This window comes from Echiichthys vipera, assembly GCF_963691815.1.
Source record: "Echiichthys vipera genome assembly, chromosome: 19".
Lineage (NCBI taxonomy): Eukaryota > Metazoa > Chordata > Actinopteri > Perciformes > Trachinidae > Echiichthys > Echiichthys vipera.
Genome location: NC_139844.1, coordinates 17,199,815 through 17,220,835, shown reverse-complemented (window position 1 = coordinate 17,220,835; position 21,021 = coordinate 17,199,815). Strand labels below are relative to the sequence as shown.

Sequence of the window (21,021 nt, the reverse complement as noted above, 5' to 3'; positions counted from 1 at the left end):
GAATTATCAGTAAAGCACATAGTAATTAAAGTACATCAATTCCCCCAAAATACAGGCTGGAATAATGCAATGCCCAAAAAAAAGCACAGATGAAAAAAGTTTCTGTAGAAAATGAATATCAAGAGAAGCCTCTGGTGAATCTACGTATTTCCTGTGTACAAAATGAGTGTTTGGAGTGGTTTTGAAATTAAATTAAGTGCCCTTGAGCAAATTAAATGAAGTGTACCCATATATACTTGTGCTACTACTGCTCAGTTGCTGCAGTAAATTGCTACAGCAGTTGATACCCGGAAGCTTCCCAGTATTACCGGCAGTCTGGGCAGGTTCCAGCTATCAATATATCAACTGTGTGTCTGCTGAAATAGACTCTCTATCTTATTGAAGGCTTTAAGATAAGGGTCTAAAACCATAAGTGATGGAGAGCTGAGATTATTAACAATTTTGTTGAGACCAAAGGCTATGCCAGGAGAAACTCACCCCTCTTTTCTATCACATCACATAAGGCAAGCTGACAGAAACACTAACTCAGGCACGGATGTGTTGAAGACTTGGCCTGTGTTAGAAAGGGCTCTGCAGTACAAAGTTTTAGGTCAAAGAAAACAGTGTGTGAAAACCTGGCCGAGCCGGACTCCTGTGGTGATAAACTCTCTAATCCGCTCCTTTCACATCTGACACTGGTCTGTTTTGGATGAGCCACGCCGTGCACGCCAAGAAGGAAATATGCCATAGCCACAGCATTTGTTTGCACTGAAAAATACAGTATATGTATAGTTCTATGTGTGAAGAAGCAAAGGGTTGTTTATATCTTTGCAATGTTCAACAACAGGCACCCTGGATGCAAAGCTTTAAATAAGCACATGCTCCAAAATTCCTCTACTATTGATAGTGGTGAATAGCACTGTGATTTACAATTAATAATGCGGCACTGACGTGTGTGTGTGTGTGTGTGTGTGTGAATGGACCAGTGTATGGCCTTGCATTTGTCCTAAATACAAACCCATAAGCATGTGCAAGGGAGACTGATAGCATGAAGATTATGAGCAAGGGCTGGCGCGTCTTGTCAATCTGTACAGATGACGGCAGAGCTTTGCCACTGTGGTCTGCAGCTAATCTGATTTCCTCTATGTGTCCTCTGCTAACCCGGCCAACAGTGCTGATAGCCGCTTCCAACATCAGAGGATATTCATCACTCACATCCCCTCTGTCCATCACTCTCTTGCTGAACTCTGATCTGCTTTAAATACTGACGCAGCATTCCTCTCAAGGTTAACGTCTTTTACGTTGTGCCATCACATCAGAAAAGTAAATGCGACTTGTCAATTTCAGATTGGATAATACCCCTAAATCCAAGGAAATGGGCAGAATTTGATGGACAGAAAATCGTCGAACTTAAGCACATTAGACACTTCAGTGACCAGCAGTTCAAGGATGTGGGTATTTATCCAAATGTGTTTCTTGGGAACAAGAATTTACAGTTAGGCAAATGTGTCTTGGTAATTAAATCATATTTATAGCATACCATTCAGTTTGGCTTCTGCAGTAAACTGAAATTGTACATCCTTCAAAAAACTTTAAAAATTTAATACATTTTTCAGTTATCACAGTGATTCAAGTTTGTTGTGTATACTTTCGACATTGCACTTCTTCCACAAAGCAATACAGTCCTAGCTAAATAAAATGCTTATCATAAAGGAGGAACAATAATTATTATAATAACAGTTTTGATTTGTTCATTTGTTTCATAGCTGAAAAACTGCAGTAAAAAACATCTTTAAACTAATAAAATATAATCCAGTAAACTCACAGAGTTGGTTCCTAGGATCTGTAGGCTGGGTTTGTCTGACTCTAACAGCTTGCGCACCATCTTGAGGAAACTCTCCACAAACAGGTTGATGCTCTGACAGTGGCAGGCCATCAGCAGCTGGTCCAGGGCTTCCATGGCTATGCACACATACCTGAAGAGGAGGGGAGAGAGACAGAGACATCTGGATGACACCATTATCCCTGTAGGCAATACATTATGTGCCTGGATATCTTATATGGATAATAAAAATGCGTGCATATATTTGAAGTGCACATAGCAACAAAAATAAAAAAGTGATAAGCTCTGCCAGACGAACTCTGGAGGATTGCATATTGAACAGATTTCAGCTGGACTCTGCCAAGTGTAAATGTAATCTGTACAGGCTGTTTCCATTGGCGAGAATCCTCACAGAGCGTCCTTGTTATGAGTCATAAAAAACAAACTTCTGGGGCGTATAAAATAAGAACAGACTGTACAGAAACATCACGGTCAATGACCCAATACCAAAACAACACAACTTTGTATGCCATGCACAATGCACATGCAATGCATGCAAGTGTAAGGACCATGTACATATTTGGTGTAAATGCATGCTTTTATGGTTACTTATCCAGTCTGTAAAAATAGATCTTTAGAGCATGTAAATATCTATGATGAAGGGCTTTTCCGTGCACTACTTTTTCTATTACTTCAGAACAGGTCATCTCAAAATCTTCCCAGGATTTGTTGTATTTGCTTCAATTTAGCTGAAAATCAAGCTAATGTGTGGCAGAAAATTAAAAACTCCACAAAATGTACAGACAGTAATTGCCAGGTTAGAGACAGCTGAAATTGTTTTTTTTTCGAGATACTGTTTTCAACAGGTGACTGGCGATGCTCACCCGTATCTGTGTCGTGCCACATCCCTTGACAATCTCTCAGACAGGTAGGCTCCGATACGGTCGAGCTTCTCTGGAGCTGACAGGGCGTAGAATGTCAGCTTCTCCATGTTGGCCTTCACCAGCCCATCCTGGCATGGTGAAAGAGGGAGATGGAAAGACAGTGTTTAGGGTCTCATTAGAAAACTAAAGGAGTAGTTCACCCAAAACGAAATGTCAATCACTCGCAGGTCAGAGGAGATGTACACAATGCGGGTATATTCCACTAATCAATGAGGCGCACATTCTCTTTCCCATGAACATTTCTGAGCAATTGCAATAGTGAATTTACTAAAATGGGAACTTCTCTGCAAACCCACATTTTGAGAGTATAACTAGTTCACTGAGTTCCCCCCTTGACCTACTTCACTGCTCTTCAGTCTGGGAGGAGAGAGCTAAAAACATCTATAGTCCACAGAGATCCCATTTACATTTGGGCAAGAGCCAAACCGTGCAGTCAATGAACTAACACTCCCAAAAAGAACAGAAAGTTGGATAAACACTATTAACTCTGTAAAAACGTACCATTTCTAAGTCTGTAATGCAATGGAGACAGGAGGAGTGGTATAATTTTTTGCGAGTTAAACACTTAAAAAAAAAATAGTCACACTGTGGGAATACATGAGAAATAACCACATTTTGGAAAAGCATCAGGTGTTATTAATAACATTAATGAAGGCTCTGATCTATTTAAGTGTTCAAGTAAGTTGTGACAGTGTGACAGTGAGCCGAGATGCACAACACCAGGAATGTGAAACAGAAGCAGCTAAATGGAACTCAGCTGTCACTAATTTTATTACTTCCACTGTGCTTTTTCTCCTACTGTATGACACGTAGCAGCGGTTGTTTGCACAGCAGATATTGTGGCATTATAGCAGGAAACACACAGGTGTAATTAACATTAATCATGGCTGCATTATTCAGTTTATTATTCCTTGCTATTGTGCATGCCGGCTCTTTAGCATGGATTCCTGGCACACTTACATGAAATGTGGGCATTGTTAATGTTATTAGTTGCACCTGTGCTTTTTCAAAGGGTCATTTTAAAGGTCAGTACATTATGATAGCGTCGCTTCTGTTGCCTCTCTAAAACATCCTGGGGTTAGTATCCATCACTGACCAGCTGAGCATAAAAAAAACGAAACAACAGCAACCCCGCTGTTTGAAAACCTCATTTAGGGTTTTTTTTTTCAGTATACTCCACTGATATCCAATCCAATTTAAACTAGCAATGCCCAGTACTGTGTGGGCAATTTGTGTGTGCAGGAGACACATACAGAGAATACAACCTATATTAAAGCACCTCACCACTAATTATCTGGGAGAAACTTCAGTACAGTAAGATGTGTACAAAGACACCCACATGCTCACACAGTGCGACACAATTATGTGTAAATGTTGTCAGGCTGTTTCATTATTCCCATGTTGAGAGGAAACTGTTAGTTACAGTCTCAGACAAACTTAGAAGCCATTTTTGGAAACACACACACAGACACACACGCACGCACAGGCACGCAAACACACGGGCACACATGCACAAAACAGGGAAATGAGGTCTGCATGTACTAGTGTGTCCGGTGCACTGCAGTTTTGGCCACAGATGTTATAGGTAAAGTGGGTTACTGCGGTAGCAAAGACGCACTTGTGAAAAGTTTATTCTGTAACAATTCATCTCCTTCTTCTCTGCCCAAATTAAGTCTCTTTATGAGTCATCTGTGTAAGATCTCAAACAGCAGTAAAAATGAGGTAAGTAAGGTATGGATGCTGTGCTGTGTTTTCTTATATACCTAACTCTTCCTAAATCTAAGACAATATAACATAACACTGTTTAAATTTTACCTGCCAAGGACTACAGATGGAAAGCTTCCAGCTAAATCTGATAAAGCGCATTATTTATCAGACTTTCTTTTCACATTTTTGAAATATGTGTGTGTCTAAATTGAACCAACAACCTAGTGAAAGAAAAAAATTCTTCCAAGGACACTGTACCCTATTAAGAAAAAAAAACAATAATTGACAAAATGCCGGAGCAAGATCCACATCATTTCTACTCACACAGAAGAAAAGATAGTAATTAACTTCAGACAATAAAAATACCAGTTTTGGTTCAGAAAGACATCATTAAAGAAACACAAAGTCACTTGAGCTTCTCACCTCTGGGTCTTCTGGAAAGATGTTGTCCACCAGTCTCTTGTACCGAGGCCTGAGCGCCCCGCAACAGCCGCAAACCCCTGAGGAAGACAAGAGATGGGGAGGGAAAAACAGAAAGATGGTCAGTTAAACTTGTGAAGTATGACTGGCAGAAATTAATTAAAGACAAAGAACTGGTAAAAATGTCTTATTTTCTCATCCCTTCTCTGTCGTAGCACTATTCGTATAGTCTACGCATGTAGCTGTTATTGTCAAATTGACTTGTCATCGAGGAAAATAGCAGCAGCTAATAAAAGAATAATAGGTGAGCTAACGAGCAAGTATGGACAATAGTCTTGCCAGTGTTATTGTAAGGGCCTTTTTAAATTTGGCACACTTGAATATGAATGGAAACATCTTTCATTTGATTAGGTGCTAGGTTGTCTAGCCTGCTGTGACAGGTCAAATTTATCGGTGCAGAGAAGGAGGGACTATGGGACCAGCATAATACTCAGTACATCAGTAGGTTTCGTTGTATCAGGATGGTGCTGGGAGATATGCCCAAAATCTTCCATCCCAATACATGTATATATATATATAAAATCATATCGCCCAGCCTTACATCAGGGCAAAATATACAGGAAACAACCAAACAACTGCATCAAATAAAACTTGAATATGTGTTCATCTTTATGGAGCTTCTGGTAAACTGAAGCTTAACTAGGTGAATGTCATTCGGTGCAAGGATATTTAAGGAAAGCCAGATATGGAAAGAATGCAGCCACACCACCATTAGAGTCAAAGCAATGGCTCCGACGGCCTAGATGATAACACATACACGCGCACACACACACACACACACACACATTCTTTCAACGCAATCAAGACAGCCTTGAAGAGAAAAGTGCTCACACTGAAGAGTGATTTTTCTGACTTAGCAAGCAAAAGGGAGAACTGGACTGTGATTGGTTGAAGAAATTCAGCAGTGGTGAGTCATGAGGAGACCCTAGGAGAATGAAGAAACCCCCCAAATGCATCATTTAACTCTTCATGTTACTCTGTAAAACAACTTTCATTGTTGGAGTCACAAAAGCGAATGAAAAAAAGTAGGTCAGGTTTAATGGCTGCTTTGATAGCTGACACCATTTTGTGCATGTTAGACAAACGTAATCTGCAAAGAAAACACCATTTCCTCCTCCCTCCCTCATAACGTCAGTTCCCTTCCTTCTGTTCACCCAAAGGAAAAATGTTTTATTATTCATTATTTTAGTTCGCTGTTACACAGATTGAAGCCCTTTTTTTTGCTGATGTGGCTCTAAAACCTTGTTATGAGAGCATTCTGACCAGACATTAACAAGATTGCCCAGTTGCCTCCCCCTGCCTCACAAAGTGCTGAATCCAACATACAGTACATTTTGCCTTGACTCATCACATATAACAAGACAACACATTTATTCATTTTTTAATGCACCAATGGAAATGCATACAAATTAGGGCTGCACAATTAATCCAATTTTATTGAAGGGGGAGGCGCAATATTTGCTAAGACTAAAATATGTTTCAAAATCCCATTCTGAATTAAGTATTGTGATGCTAAGAGATGTCCAGACCTACAGGTCATACAGTATTATGCAAACTTAATAAAACAAAAACTGTCTTTGGTACTTGTGCATATTATATATATACACACACATATATTCTTTGGGGGTACAGAATATTGCAATAATCACACTATTATTAACAAAATATATTTTTCAATGAAATTGAGAATGTGGATAAAAAAAATGACTATTCCCTCTAATATCTTGAATCATATCGCAACATCTGTCGAAATAATAGCAATTAGATATTGTCCTCTTATCATGCAGCCCTAATAAGAACTCAACAACCATCAGAGCCACTGATAAGCCTTGTGATCAACACTGTTCACACTGTGAGACACCCAGCCTCCAATAGAGATTATTGCCCAAACCAGCTGTCAACTGGTACTACACGTCCTAAAAATCACAAAATTCATTTCCTCAGTATAAAATGGACCAACTGTGCACATTTTATACAGATAATGGAGGCAATAAGCTGCCACGTGCCTGACTCACCAGTGCAAATGGATGAGCTGAGCCCAGCTATAAGAACACTTTGGCAAGACACACAAGATATGATTTCCATGTGATGTACAACCACAATAAACAGGGAAAAAATGTAAGGAATTTAAACACAGAATAGCTGAAAATAAGTAAGGATGAGGAACAACCACAAACATGCAAGATTTCCAGACGGTTGAAGTACAAAGACTGCACACAAAATATTTATCATTAAAGAACTGCAATTAACATTGTTCTGCCGAAAATGTTCTCTCATTGCATCTATCAAGTGTCCCAAAATGGAGAAAAACGCCATCACAACTTTCTAGAGCTTGAGTTGTTGTCTTCCAATTGCTTGTTGTTTTGTACAAGAAATAGTTCAATAGTTCTGTTTTTGCTTGGAAAAGATAATAACCATTATAAAAATAGTTGCTGGTTAATTTCAGTTGTTCAACCAATTGTTTCAGCTCTATATTATAACACCTGATAGCCATCCATTCATACATAGGTAGTTTGCGTGAATGTGACGATAAGTTGGTTGAGTTAAATGAGAAATTGCATACTTTACTACACGTTTAGTATTTTGGTTAGTTCCAAACAACAACAACGTGAGTGTTATGAAAATAACAATACGTAATTAAACAAAGGACAGTGTGACCTTGGTTAGCCCTATGGAGGGGGACCAGAAGCAATACGGCTCCAAAAGCAATAAAAGGTAAATGGCTGCCTTAAATTAGTGCTTTTATCCAAAGCACTTTACAATATGCTTCTCATTCACACACTCACACACCGATAGCAGTAAGCTACAATGCAAGGTGCTGTAATTTGGCGTTTACTGTGTTGCCCAAGGACAATTCCGACATATGGACAGAAGGACTGAATCACCAACCTAGGACGACCCGCTCTACCTCCTGAGCCACAGCCGCCCCAATAATTCTCCCTCTTCTGGGCTATGGTCCTGCATTCACTAGCCTTCTGGTGTGTTATCAGTGACCTACACTTGGGAGGAGGGCAGGCAGCAAAAGCAGGATGTCCTTGGAAAGCCTTTTAATAGAGTAAAAGGCATCTTTAGTGCCCCACCACTTAAAAGCACCTCTGTTTCAAGGCCTCTCTCTGCTCTCTGAAAGTTCTGCTGAACTCCGCAGCGGGAGCTCTGCTGGTGCTCTGCTGGTGCTCGGGCTTATCGCTGAGAGCTGAGTGTCTATTCATAGAGCTGCTCCTCTCTCCTCCATCACTTGAAACCCTAATGAGGCCTCTCCACCCCTCCCTCCCTTCCTCCCTCCCACCTTCCTGTCCGGCCTCCCTCTGTCCCTTCCTCCTGCACCCACCGAACCCTTCGGCTACCACCTTCGCTCATCCTTGCTGTATATGCCCGGGGCTTGAGTGTAGGAGTCATCAATGAATGAAATTAATGAAAATACAGCAGGTCCCAAGAGTAAAGAGTAAAGGGTGGAGGACAACGAGTGACAGAGACACGGGCGGCTAAAGAGAAAAAGAGACAGAGATGGAAGAAGTGTGATGGGGGAGGTGGATTGGGATGCACTGAATGAGTCACAGCTTAGTGCTACTTATTGCATCTTCTCTGTCCAGCACAAATCTGTCCTGTCCTATCTGTCAGCCGGAGAAAGGAGATATTTTTTGGGAGGAATAGGCATATAGAATAGAAAAAGTGAAGGATTTTCTTTTACACAAGGGAAAACAACAGTGGTATTTTGCCACAATAATTTTAACAGCTCAGAACAGCTCAGTAGGTGCAGCGATTTATATGTTAGTTCCACTACTGTGCAAGCATCTGCATTTTTGGTCAATTGATTATAAGAAAATTCTATTCATAGTTACTTTTTTGTGTGACTTTAAAGTTGTTAAAGTTTCTGCTTTTTCAGAGACTTGATGACAACCACTTGATGTGTTAAGGTTGCTCAAAGTGGCATGTTAACAATAATTGTGTCACGTTAAAAATAATTGCTGTAGAGCACATCCTCTGTCTGATATATTACCAATTACTCAACCTAAGCTAGCTATAGCTTAATTTAGTATCACAGTAACTTAGCTCTATGTAAGCTTCAAAAAAGAACTAGGACCTACCTCTTGTGATAAGTTATTCCATTTTGCTTTATTTAGGTAATATACGATCATCTATGGTATAATACTACATGCTATACTTTTAAACCTGGAGTACACAGTTTATTTTTGGCATTTTGGGGGGAAAAATCCATAATATCATTTCATCATATTGTAATTCGAGTGAAAGTGGTTCTGTTTTCAGGCTTTAGAAACTCTAGCCAGTAACAGGAGACTCTTGCTGCCTTTATGACCTGTGATTGGCCAATCCTGCAAAAAAGTTTGAGAAGCTGAAACCAGTGATTTGTTTTAGCCCTTTACTTGATGAATGTCCTAAAGCATTAATCAATTATCACTGTTGATTGATAAAGTCCATAAAACCCCACACAAAGAGAATATTGTGTAACTTCAAGGTTGTGTTAAGTTTGTGTGTGGGGGAAAAAAAGAGTTGTTTATCGTTCTTGGTGGTGATAATGGTGGATAATAGTGTGGAAGACGCTAAGAGAGATCAGCAGCAAAGTGGGTGGGCAAGAATTTTAACGACAGTGGTGTCACGCACACACGCACGCACACACACACACACACACACCACCCACTCTGGATGGCAGGCTGACAACACATTTAGGGGCTGGACACCAAGCAGCCTCACACATTAACCCACACACGAGCACAGAACAGTGAATTACTGGTTGTTGGTCGCCAGAACAAGACGATAAAGAGAAGGCGGACATCTCTGCAGCCTGGCGCCCCAGACCTTAGGCAACTTTGGCCTGTGGGATGTCTATTACTTGTTTCACTGATTGGATGCCAAGCTACATTTCCATGCAGAATTAATTTATATGTGCATGTGTACATGTGCAGGGGTCTCCACCCCTCCAATCACCACAGCAAGGAGCCAGCCAATCACAATGCTATTTTTATCCCTGTAACAATGGGCTGGTACATTAACAGATTAAACTCTCCATTTCCCCCCGGATGTCAGCTTAACCTTTCCACATTAGGGTGAGAGAGACAGGGAGAGAGAAAAGTGAGAAAAATAGAGGCAAACAAAGACAACATAGCTCTGAAAAACTTATTTTTGCATGATGATATATATTTTTTTTAAATCCTCCACACACACTTGCATGTTCAAGTGTTAACAGAAGTTCTGCTCTGTGGGCACCCACATTATTAGCACCGGATGATAGCACACCACAGGCTAAATTGTTTATTTATATTAACGTCTGAGATTGAAAAAAACTATCTATAATAGTCAAACTAATTATAAACACACATATGCACAAAAAATTGTGTGTGACAAATAGCCCAACACATCTCGCAGCATCATAGCTGCACCTGCTGTTAAGCCACTCCTCGGTTATACCCAAAGTCACGTGGCAGAAAAAAAGAGTAAATATAGTCCTGCATAAACTCACAAGCACATATACAAACATACAAGAGCAAACAAATACCTGTGCATAATACATGACACTTCTCATGACGGTTACAATGCATGTTTCCCTCCAGGGGTGTTATGACATAAGGAGGGGGGGCCAAGTCCTTGCTAAATTTACATCAGAAAACAGAGACATATAAAACAGTCTTAAACAGTAGATACACACAGTACATAGCAAGCGCACATCAGAATCTACAAAGACACAGAGAAAACAAGACATGAGACGAGGAGTGTGTAAGCAAATAATGGATAATGAACGAGGCTGATTCAAGAGCCAGCCAATATGCACACAAGCTGTAGCTCAATGACTTTTTGGAGAGTTGTATGACAGCTGGGTATCATGGAGAAGGGGCTGATATAGCATTAGGGAAAGCGTGACAAAGAGAAAGAAATGTCACTTATGCATGCGGGGAATGACAGCTATTCGTGTGTTGCATACAACTTCTATCTATCCCACTCTTCTCTCTGTCACGACGAGCCCTGTCTCATTGAGAATATATCTCCTGGCCATAGACGCGCACACTGCAGACACACTTTGCAGAGGCATATGTTTCATATATATATATATATATTTTTTTTTTTTTTAAACACATCAATGCATGTTTGCTAAGTCAGATTCAAAGCACACATTCAATCCAGCGTGGGTGGAAGCAAACATAGCTGGTATAATGCAACCAACATACTGATGTACAGACCCAGCTGCCAACAAATCCTCATAACACAAGGCCAATCCGACACACTATGAATCACAGTCAAACAGGCACTGAAACTGAGCTATGAGGGTCTACTGTAGCTCACCAGTGCACTGCACAAAGAAGCCTAACTGAGCTTGTTCTTCCAGTGTGCAGTGTCTGTGTTGATAATTCATTAGCCTACTAACCGAAGCCTTTTCCCATCAATAGTCTGCAAACTCAAAGCAAAGCTGACTACTTGTTTAATTAGTGCTAATCAATGAACCATATATCAATATGTCCCAGTAACACGAGAGCTTCAGTAAATGCTAACACCAAGGGCATTTTCTCATGATCTCTAGGGGATGTAAATCCCAAGTTTAAGCACGATTCGCTATGATATTGACTCTTTGGACAACAATACCATATTTGCTTATATCACAAAGTCTGCCAACATAGGATTTAGATTCAATTCAATTCAGGAAGCTGCGACCGATATGAGAAGATATCATCATTAGTTATACTAAAATATGACTTGATCATTTTATCACTGAGCTCTGTAAAGCATTAAAAATGAAAAACAAAACACTTCTTTCTGACAAAAAGCCAAATAAAGGCACATCTCAAAGATGACAATATGTATCAATGTTTTCACTTTGCATTGATATCGGATCAGTGATATAATGATACAGATCCATGTATCATTAAACACCTATCTCACAGTTTAAACAGCACATTTACTACGTCTCCGGTTTTCAAGTAAGTATGAATTTATCACGGGATAACTAAAATATTGAAGAATCATGAAAAACATTAAAAGGATAACAAGATTTTTTTAAAAACAACTAGAAAGCTAGACAACAATCTTAGACTATCAAACAGACAACTACAACAGTTAGCAGAATATGTTACAAGTGTAGAGAAAAGATTGTTACCACAAATATAACAGAAGGAAACTATTTGAGTAAAAAGTGTTAAGACCGAGTAAGAATTTATTACCAAAAATAAACATCTTCTCAGCGGTGCCTTCTGCATCTGCCAATTTAATAGAGCGGTATCCTCATAAGAGTCCAAGCTCCCATAATGCGCTTTTAGGAGACGTTACACTGTAGTGACAGCTGCAGTCTACCACAAGAAAGCTAAGAGGAAACGTGTTTGTAGAATGTAGCAAAACTGGCCGAACGCTTTACATTACTCACGTTTACACAGTTCACACAAACACACACACCCACACACACACAAATACATAATGGAAGAGTGATTGTCATTCTTACCGTACATTGGTCCTGATTTCCGAGTCACTCACTACAGACGCTTATGTTTTCTTAATGCAGCTTCAGTCGCTCATACAGACACAGTGCTGTGCCAAGAGGCACTGAAAATGCACACAAACACACACGGCTCACTCTGGTATAAATGCCTGCACGTGTGCTTGGAGCTAAAATGCCACTGTGATTGGTGCAGAGCCTGGCTCGATGCACTAAATTACACACGCTCTCCCTGACGTGCAGACACACACACACAGGCAAACACAGACGTGCACAAAAGGGGGGCTGAAAGGCAACGTCAGAGAGAAGCGTGCCGTGATGACCTTGGATTTTCCCGTTTGTCTCCTGCAACAGCGCTCCTTCTGAAGGGGGTAGTGCAGATCTCACATGCAGGCGCACATACAAACACAGCCACCTCACCTCTACTCATTTTTCTCAGTTGCAGAGAAAGAAACAGAGAAAGGGGGCGGGTGGGGAGAGAATAAGAAATATGCACCACGGGGATAGAAAGGGAGAAGACCTCCCACCCACGCAATCTCCTTTTCTCCAGCCCCTGCTCTTTCTTTCCTCTCCATCATTAATCTTCCTATGCCTCCTGCTTTACTTACTTTCAGTTTGTCCTACAATGCATATGCGGCTTTCTACCATATTTCCTTCCATTTTGTAGCCTAACAACGACAAAATGTGTGATTACATCATCGTGTTTACTGGTATTTGCTTTTTGTTCATGCAAAACTGTGAAATACTATTTGTTTATGGGATATTGTACTGTACAGCAGCTGGCTCACTCATTTGAGAACTTCTCATCTGCACATGAATGCACTGCATGAGCAAAACTTTGAAATCAGCATGTTACAACGGAGCCATAAAACTGTGACAAACCTAAAACCAAACATAATGTTCAAATAATTGGCTCTAATACATAAAAGTGAAACTATAAACCTGATGACGCAGCAGTATCCTCGCATGTTTTTACTTGTGCTTGAAATAAAATACATGTCTACCTAACCTTTTTGGTTAGAAAACACTGCATTCGTTTTCAAGACTGGCTATCAACATTTTAAAAAAGATTCTGAAAACAACCAGAGATAGAACTGGCTTAAAAGCAAAGATCCATTATAAAGCTTGATTTTGCAATTACCAAAAGTGCTCAGCTGTCACTGATTGAACAAGGAGAAGAAAGTAGGCTACATTAGGACTGGTTCAATGAATTAAAGATGGCGGTGAATTGTTCCCTGTCAGCTAATAAAAAGATACAAGATTCAGACATAGCTGTTTGTCTTTTGACTGCATCATTAAATTGTATGACCCCATTGAAGCTTGGAGCAGGTGTATTTGTGATGAACTTGCGATGTACACTTACTGTGGAGTTCCTTTTTTTTCACTTGGGCTTTGTGTGATATTACTGTGATTGAATAATCATCATAAGCCCCTTTCACACATGCACTGCAAACCTGAAATTATCTAGACATTTCCCAGCAGGGCTGTATGCGCAAACCCAAATATTTTGGGGCATCTTTTAACCACATAGAGAAAAGCAACTTTACAGTGAAATCATTCTCTTTTCACGCAACTGAGAGAACGAGCCAGGGAGAGAACAGAGAAGGTGGTGTTGTCACTTACCCTTGCCAATGCGATGGTCCAGAAGGGTACGACAATCCAGTGCCAGCCTCTGAGAGGCCGGGACATCGGGCGCAGGCAAGGGCATGGCAGGCGAACAAGCACACAACAGCCCACAAACAAACACTCAGACACACACTACTTCTTTTATAGACACAGAAAACCAGCTGATCAAAGCCAAAACATATATGCAAAAAATCCAAAGTTATCTGTTTTGTTTTGTTATTTTTTTAAATAACCTACCATCACTCACAAAAACATTGTGAAATACGCTGCCAAATACACAATACCTTGCTAGTTAAGCTAATGCAAAAATGTACTCATTCACTCACATGCATCCACAACTCCCCAGTACGACCGCAATAAACATGAGACACGCAAACATACACTTTCAATCTGTCAAACCTGACCAGGAAAGCCAGCTCCAACTTCTGTGTAAAGTTTCACACCAATACAAAGTCCCAAACTCTCAAAGAGTCCCTGCTGAACACCAACTCGTATGTCCCTGTCTTGAGGCTTCTTTGTAATCAATGTTAGTACATACGGAGATTGACCGTATTACCAAAGAGATTAGCGATTAGTCCTTCAATAGCAGGTCTGCTCTCTATGTGCGCCTCTCTCATTAATAAACATCTCACTGTCACAATGGACCTCACTATCCACCCAGAGCCTCTCTCTGGGTGTGAGACAGCGAGAAACAGACAAAAGGAGGGTGGAAAGAAGCAGGGAGAGAGGGACACTGTGGGACAGCCATTCAGTCAGTGGGCTTGAGGTTCAAGGAATGTTATCATCAGCAGATGCCAACACAATCAAAAGGTCTGGTGAGTGATTTCTGTGCAACTTTACGCATTGCACAAGACAAGAAACACATCTGGAATAATAGACACATTTTTAAGAACTTTTCAGTTGAAAATAATGTATATTTTTTGCCGATGCGGAAAATGTTACGAACATGGGAAATTCTGAGACAGATGATTGTAATTTTTGTGCTGCGGAATCTGAGACAGTGGTACATCTTTTTTTGGTATTGGCCTGTTGTCTCCGCCTTTTGGGGAGATATTTAAAAAGATGTGTAATGTAATGACATTGTGTTTTCAGCTCGACTTTTTCTCTGTAATCCTCGGCGATATAAAAGAGATATGCAATTATATCATTAATCTAATTATTTTGTCCGGGAAAAGATTTATTTTTTAAACTGTTGATGTGGATTCCTTGAATGTCGGTCATTTTAGAGTGTTTACTAAACATTACTTTGGAGGGGTATATTGTAAGGACAAAGGAAAACTCTGACAAATATTTAGACAGGTGGGAAAGGTTTATTGAAGAGGAGAGCTGGTGAGACGCTGGCTGATTTTTGGAGTAGATGGGGGTTACAATGGTCTCTGATGATATTACTGATGACATGGATGTTTTTCGTTGTGTTGTTGTGTTTACAGGGTTCCTACACATTTCCAGACTTTTTCAGAATCAAATTTCCAGACTTTTTCAGAATCAAATTTCCAGACTTTTCTGAGGATTTTTCAGTCAATATTTAACATCTGAACACCAATTGTTAGATGCTTGTTATGTAAATAAATAGTTTTAAAATCCAACTTTGACACATTTGTTAAATTCTGACTATGTATGCTATTATGTTGCCATGTAATTACAAGACATTTTTACATACGTATTATAGCTCATTGAAGTGAATGAACTCCAAACCAAGACATGTTCTACGCACAGGGTTTTATTCAAGCGAAATTCTTAAATTAATTAATTAATTAATTAATAACTGTGTACCTGCAACCCCTATAGACAGTAACAGTAGAGATGAACAATAAACCAGGAACTACAAAAGAAAACACGGGGCTTTGCTTCATTGGCTTTAGATTTGGAGTAAACATACTTAAATAAATAAAATAATAATCAATAAGAATGAATCATGAATAAAATAACAATAATAGATTAAGATAAATCCTGAATAAAATAATAATAAATCATAAATAAAATGTAGATGACACTATGCACTCCTCGGTGTAACACTGAACACCAGAGGAAGTCTTTTCTTCCGGTGGCCATCAAACTCTATAATTCATCTCCCCCCGGTAAGGAACAGTGGAGACACTGTGTCCTGAGCAAATATCACTTTATATCATCACTGCATCACTTTATTTAGTTGTACTATTAGTTGTACTGTAACTTAGTTCAGTAAGAAATGCTGCTACACTTTGACACTGTTATCACTTATCACTCCTTAACACTCATCACTTATTTAGTTTGTACTTTTTTTTCTCAATATGCTGCTAAACTGCACAGTGCGTATTGTTGTATATTGTATATACCTACGTTTAACCACAATGTCTGTTGCACTCTGTCACATCTAGTTAATTGTTTGATTTATTTTATGTTAGCTTTATTTTTATTTGATTTATGTTAGTTTATTGTTACTCTGACCCTTTCCCATTATTGAAACTGTTGCACAATAATTTCCCTCGGGATAAATAAAGCTTCTTGAATCTAGACAAAATTAAATAAATGAGAATCGGTAACCATGGTAACCCGACACCATTCTACAGCCTGCTTGATTAGTTTCATGTCATCTACAGGTGGGCTATGTTGCGTTAGTAAACTTGTTTTGATTTGTATATATTAATATATTTTAGTTAAGAAAGTGAGATAAAAGTCTGGAAACAATACAAAACTTTTTCCATACTTATGTATTGTGTTTATGATTGTTGTAGTGCTATCTAGTGTTAAGTGATTATTGTGACTTATGTGTCTGTCTTAATGTCATGTTTTATTGTCTAATAATAAAAATAAATGAATAAAATAAAAACACATCTGGAATACTGATGCAAAGATTCTCTTGCAAAAACATTTTCTACAATCAGCAGTGACTTTATTTGTTGTTGTTGTTGTTGTTGTTGATTAGGAAGCTCATATAACTAGTTTTAATTTACTCAGCAGTGTCCTACACTGAATTTCTGAATGATGTCTTCAGGCATTGTACAGCTCGGGTGTTAAATAGGTTGGTGTTGCCCACCTGTCATGTTGACTGCTGGTCACAAGGGGGCGCTGCTCTTCCAGGTTCACAGAGGCAGGGAGATGGGTGGCACTTCAGCCCCGGAACCGAGACACCAACGGCGCTTCGAAAATCAGGAAAACCGCTGGATTGTCTTTGGCCTGTGGAAGTAAGTATGCCCACATTAGCCGATGATGCCCTAATAAACATCGTTAATAGTCGAACATATTTCAACCTATCATAATACGTTAAGTACCAGGTGTTAGCGACTAACTGACGAAGCAAATAGTTTGATGTGACATCTTTTGACGTTATATCGGGACAGAAATTCAAAATCATGACAGTAAATTAATGCAATGCTAATGTTAGTAATGCTAGCTGTCACAGATTTTATTATCACTTTGTCCTCTTTAGGTAGCTCAAGTGTTTCGAAATTCAATTAAGTTAAGACATAAACTTACGCTTATTAAATGTAACAAAGCTAAGGTTTACAAATATTATTATTCAGGGCTAGTAGCTAAAGTGTGCTAATGTTAGCATGCTAAGTCCCATGTCTGCCTGCGCTTCTCTGAACATTAACACAAACATTAAGATAAGATGAGGTACTTACTTACCATGAAGTGAGGAAAATTAAAGTCCTTATCATGTGTGGCATACGGACAGTAAACGTCAGCCACCTTGACTACAGTTCAGCTAATGCCAGGACACCACACATTGAGTCACAGCGTTGCTGTTTCCTCTAGCTGACAGTTGTTACTGTTGTGACAGCCCACACCACTGGACACTTTAGTCATGTTTGAACCGGTTTGAACGCATTCAGTACCGGATAACCCTGAATTATTTACTGGGTAATTAGTGTAAGGATGAACAGCAAAGCATGCAAATACTTGGCCAGATGTTTGACCAAATAAATGCTTTAATAAAACAGTATTGTGAGTGCACTATGATTTTGTTTGAAGTATGTTAATATCAGTGTAATGTTACTGGTACTTCTCCTCTCCTCGTTATAGCTCCGTAGGTTCTCTCTTTGGCCAGAGGTGCACTGAAGGCACCACTTTTCAATGAAGACGGAGATCTTCAACAGGGGGTACGGGATCCCCAGGGGGTCCTCAGAGTTACTGCAGAGGGTCCGCCAAATTGTTTGATAACATGTCTGAAAAAATAAATTAACATATATAAAAACGTATTTTTTAGCGAAGACACATTTGCGAGGAAAAATAAATGGATACATTTACACAACCTTGATGATGATAGACTCACAGGCTTATAGGCAAAGCAGCCACTAAGGTAGCCATGCGCAGATACAGTTGAGCTGAAGGATCCAGGTGTATTTTTAACATTAACATACAATGTATAAATATATGAATATGATAACAATGATCATATCTTAGTATTGTATGTACCTTACAAAGATGTGTGTATAGGCTACAGCCCCCCCCCCCCCCCCCCCCCAGCCCAATTTATTGTGCAACTCAATGTAATATAATATTTGTAGTAGGGGTCCCTGTTTCTCCTCTCTTTCAGCTAAGGGGTCCTTGTCATAAAAACAAAAAAAAGGTTGAAGATTTTAAGGAAAAGTTCCACTTGACTACATGACTACATGCTTTCTCATGAATCAGTGAATGCTGATTCTAACCTATATAGAGTCTGAACTTCCCTTTTCATTCATACAACTCCAGATCATATCCTTATTTATGTAGAAGTGCAGCCATCCAGACCTCTCTAAATTCGTTCAGTGATGCAAAAATTAATAAAAATGAATGATTAGTGAAATGAAAAGGCAATTCAAACGGACCATCAGGCTATAATGGAATACATCAAAAACTATTTAAAATCAGTGTGCTGTAAGATGGGTCTTTTTTTTACCAGTTGGTGGCATCAGTGAGTCAGGAGAATCTAATAGGAGATTGCTACAGGCAAAGCAGTCTGCAATACCCTATAGTTATTAACATGCATTAAGGACAATATATTTTAAATTGTATACATGACATGTCACATTATCTGCCACCTTTTTTGAAATCTCAACGTAGTGCTTCTTGGTGGACCATGTTTAATTCCAAAGGTCTTTTAACCCCTATAACCCATCAGACCCGTCTGACAGTATTTTTGTCCTCCATGCCGCTGTCATCTCGTTATCTATTCAGCCCCCATTAGATGGCTACTGGTGCCTCACCCTTTTAGAATCTTACTTATTTTGAGCTGATAAGCTAAAGCACAAAACAAAGGGGTTTGGGAGGTTACTGCTAGTTGTTATTGTAGGTAAATGCAACAGTTGAACAATGTTTGCAGAACGTTGAAGATGTTAACAGCACAAAAACTTCAGTATTTCACTATGGTTACCAAAATGGGCTTACTGGGGACAGGCCCATGGGTCTGGAAGCCCCCAAGCCAGGGCCTGTGTGACATTATTGTTTGTAACATTTCCTGTCGATCAGGAGATCACTCAAACACCTGTTGAAACACCAGAGGAAAAGCCCTTTACATTCACTTTGAAGGTGTAAAGCAGGCTTTTCTGGAAGGTTTTGTGTGGTGGGAAATGCAAGAACTGTTAAAATGAAAAAGTTCTAACACAATCTCTGCTCTGGTCAACATCTTTGTTTCACCTTGTCATAAACTGACCTTTACACATCTTTGCTTTCAAGAGTTTTGTGAGACTGCCAACAAAAGCTAGCATGCGTTCACTCTCCAACTGTAGTTTTACGACACACACCCATGCATACACAGTGCATTTGCAATACAACACCAATACCGACAGATGCAAATAGATTTCTGTGTCCAGTAGCGAAATGTTTGGTGAGCACGTAAGCCACAGGGTAACTTTTGTTTGCTGGTTTGGCTTTAGTGTGTGTGACAATCAGCTGATTAGTGCACAACCAAAGCAGTGACCTAATACTAATTAGCTTCTGGGGTTATAGCCTTAGCAGACTAATTCATCCTAACTCCTCCCTCAGGTGGACACTCCGAATAGAGTCACTAAATGAAATGGCAGATTTGTGCAGAAGACAAGCCTACAGTCGCTCTTAATGAACACATTCGTGCTATATCAGAATGATCGACAATGATTTACTCTTATTGTTTAACATTTCAGAGTTGTTTGACCGCATGTTTGTCAAGTGTACCATAGCTATGCAGTAATAGTACTGTAGAACTAATTGCCTTAGACCTTGAGACTATTTTTAGATGTACAGTAATCAGCAAGAAAGGTCTGAGTTACGCAGTCACAGTTGGACAGATGGGAACTCATTAGATCAGCCTTAGGGGCCTGGACACAATTAGCAAAGCTATTCTCAACTATAACCAGCTTACAACTAGGACCCCAGACCTGCTGATGCTCTCAGCCTCAAGTACTCTTCATTATCAATACTGAGGTATGTTTGTCTGTTCAACACGCGTGTTGTTCTTGTTGATATTTTCTTTTCTTGGTCTGATTCTCTTAGTCTCTCTCTTGTTGCCTTGCTGTAGGTACAATAAAATTCATCTTGATGTTGTGATTGTGTCTTGTTTAAAACAGCAAACAAAAAAATACTATTTAGGTAAATTGTTTACGGCCCCAGGTGAATCCAAATAGAATAATCCATCTCATTTGTTGAAGGATACCTTGTAAAAACAACATCAGCATGCACCAACAACTCAGTGCAAATTTCAAGAGATAATTGTTCGACACATAATGCTATTGTACGACACATAATGCTAATAAAATAGGAAAGCATCAAGCGATGCCACAAAATAATTAGAACATTTGTGCACTGGTTACAGAAAAGTTCTTGTTATGCAACCAGCCTGATACCAAGAGCAAGCATGAGGCAGAGGACGCTGAGCAGCAGAGTATATCACTGATCTCATGTTCTTAAGTGAGGTCTTATGGAGAAAATAATTAATTCAATCAATCAATCAGTTAATTTATCATCTACAGCAATGATTTATCTTGCTTCTCCGCTTTTCAGATAATGCTGCTCTTCTGCTGTTTTACATGATTTGTGTCTTTGAATACATTTTTTGAGTATTTTTGTATCATGCTTATTCTTAGTACACA

At 39.4% G+C, this 21,021-nt stretch overlaps 1 protein-coding gene across 3 annotated transcripts in view; it reads right to left on the bottom strand.

The window, feature by feature from the left end:
- The window catches only part of efr3bb (EFR3 homolog Bb), a 33,584-nt gene extending 15,844 nt beyond the window's left edge, over window positions 1–17,740 (bottom strand). Inside the window, exons 1-5 of one of the 3 annotated variants that reach the window (XM_083933466.1) lie at window positions 17,603–17,740; window positions 17,010–17,149; window positions 4,876–4,952; window positions 2,686–2,813; window positions 1,805–1,955 (exon numbers count right to left, since the gene is read on the bottom strand). In XM_083933466.1, the coding sequence (XP_083789592.1) occupies window positions 1,805–1,955; window positions 2,686–2,813; window positions 4,876–4,952; window positions 17,010–17,016 (363 nt within the window). In that variant the 5' untranslated portion in view covers window positions 17,017–17,149; window positions 17,603–17,740. Of the gene's footprint in view, window positions 1–1,804; window positions 1,956–2,685; window positions 2,814–4,875; window positions 4,953–13,990; window positions 14,407–17,009; window positions 17,150–17,598 lie in introns of those variants that run through there. The other 2 variants (XM_083933467.1, XM_083933465.1) reach the window with 2 other exon arrangements.
- Between the last annotated feature and the right edge of the window lie 3,281 nt (window positions 17,741–21,021).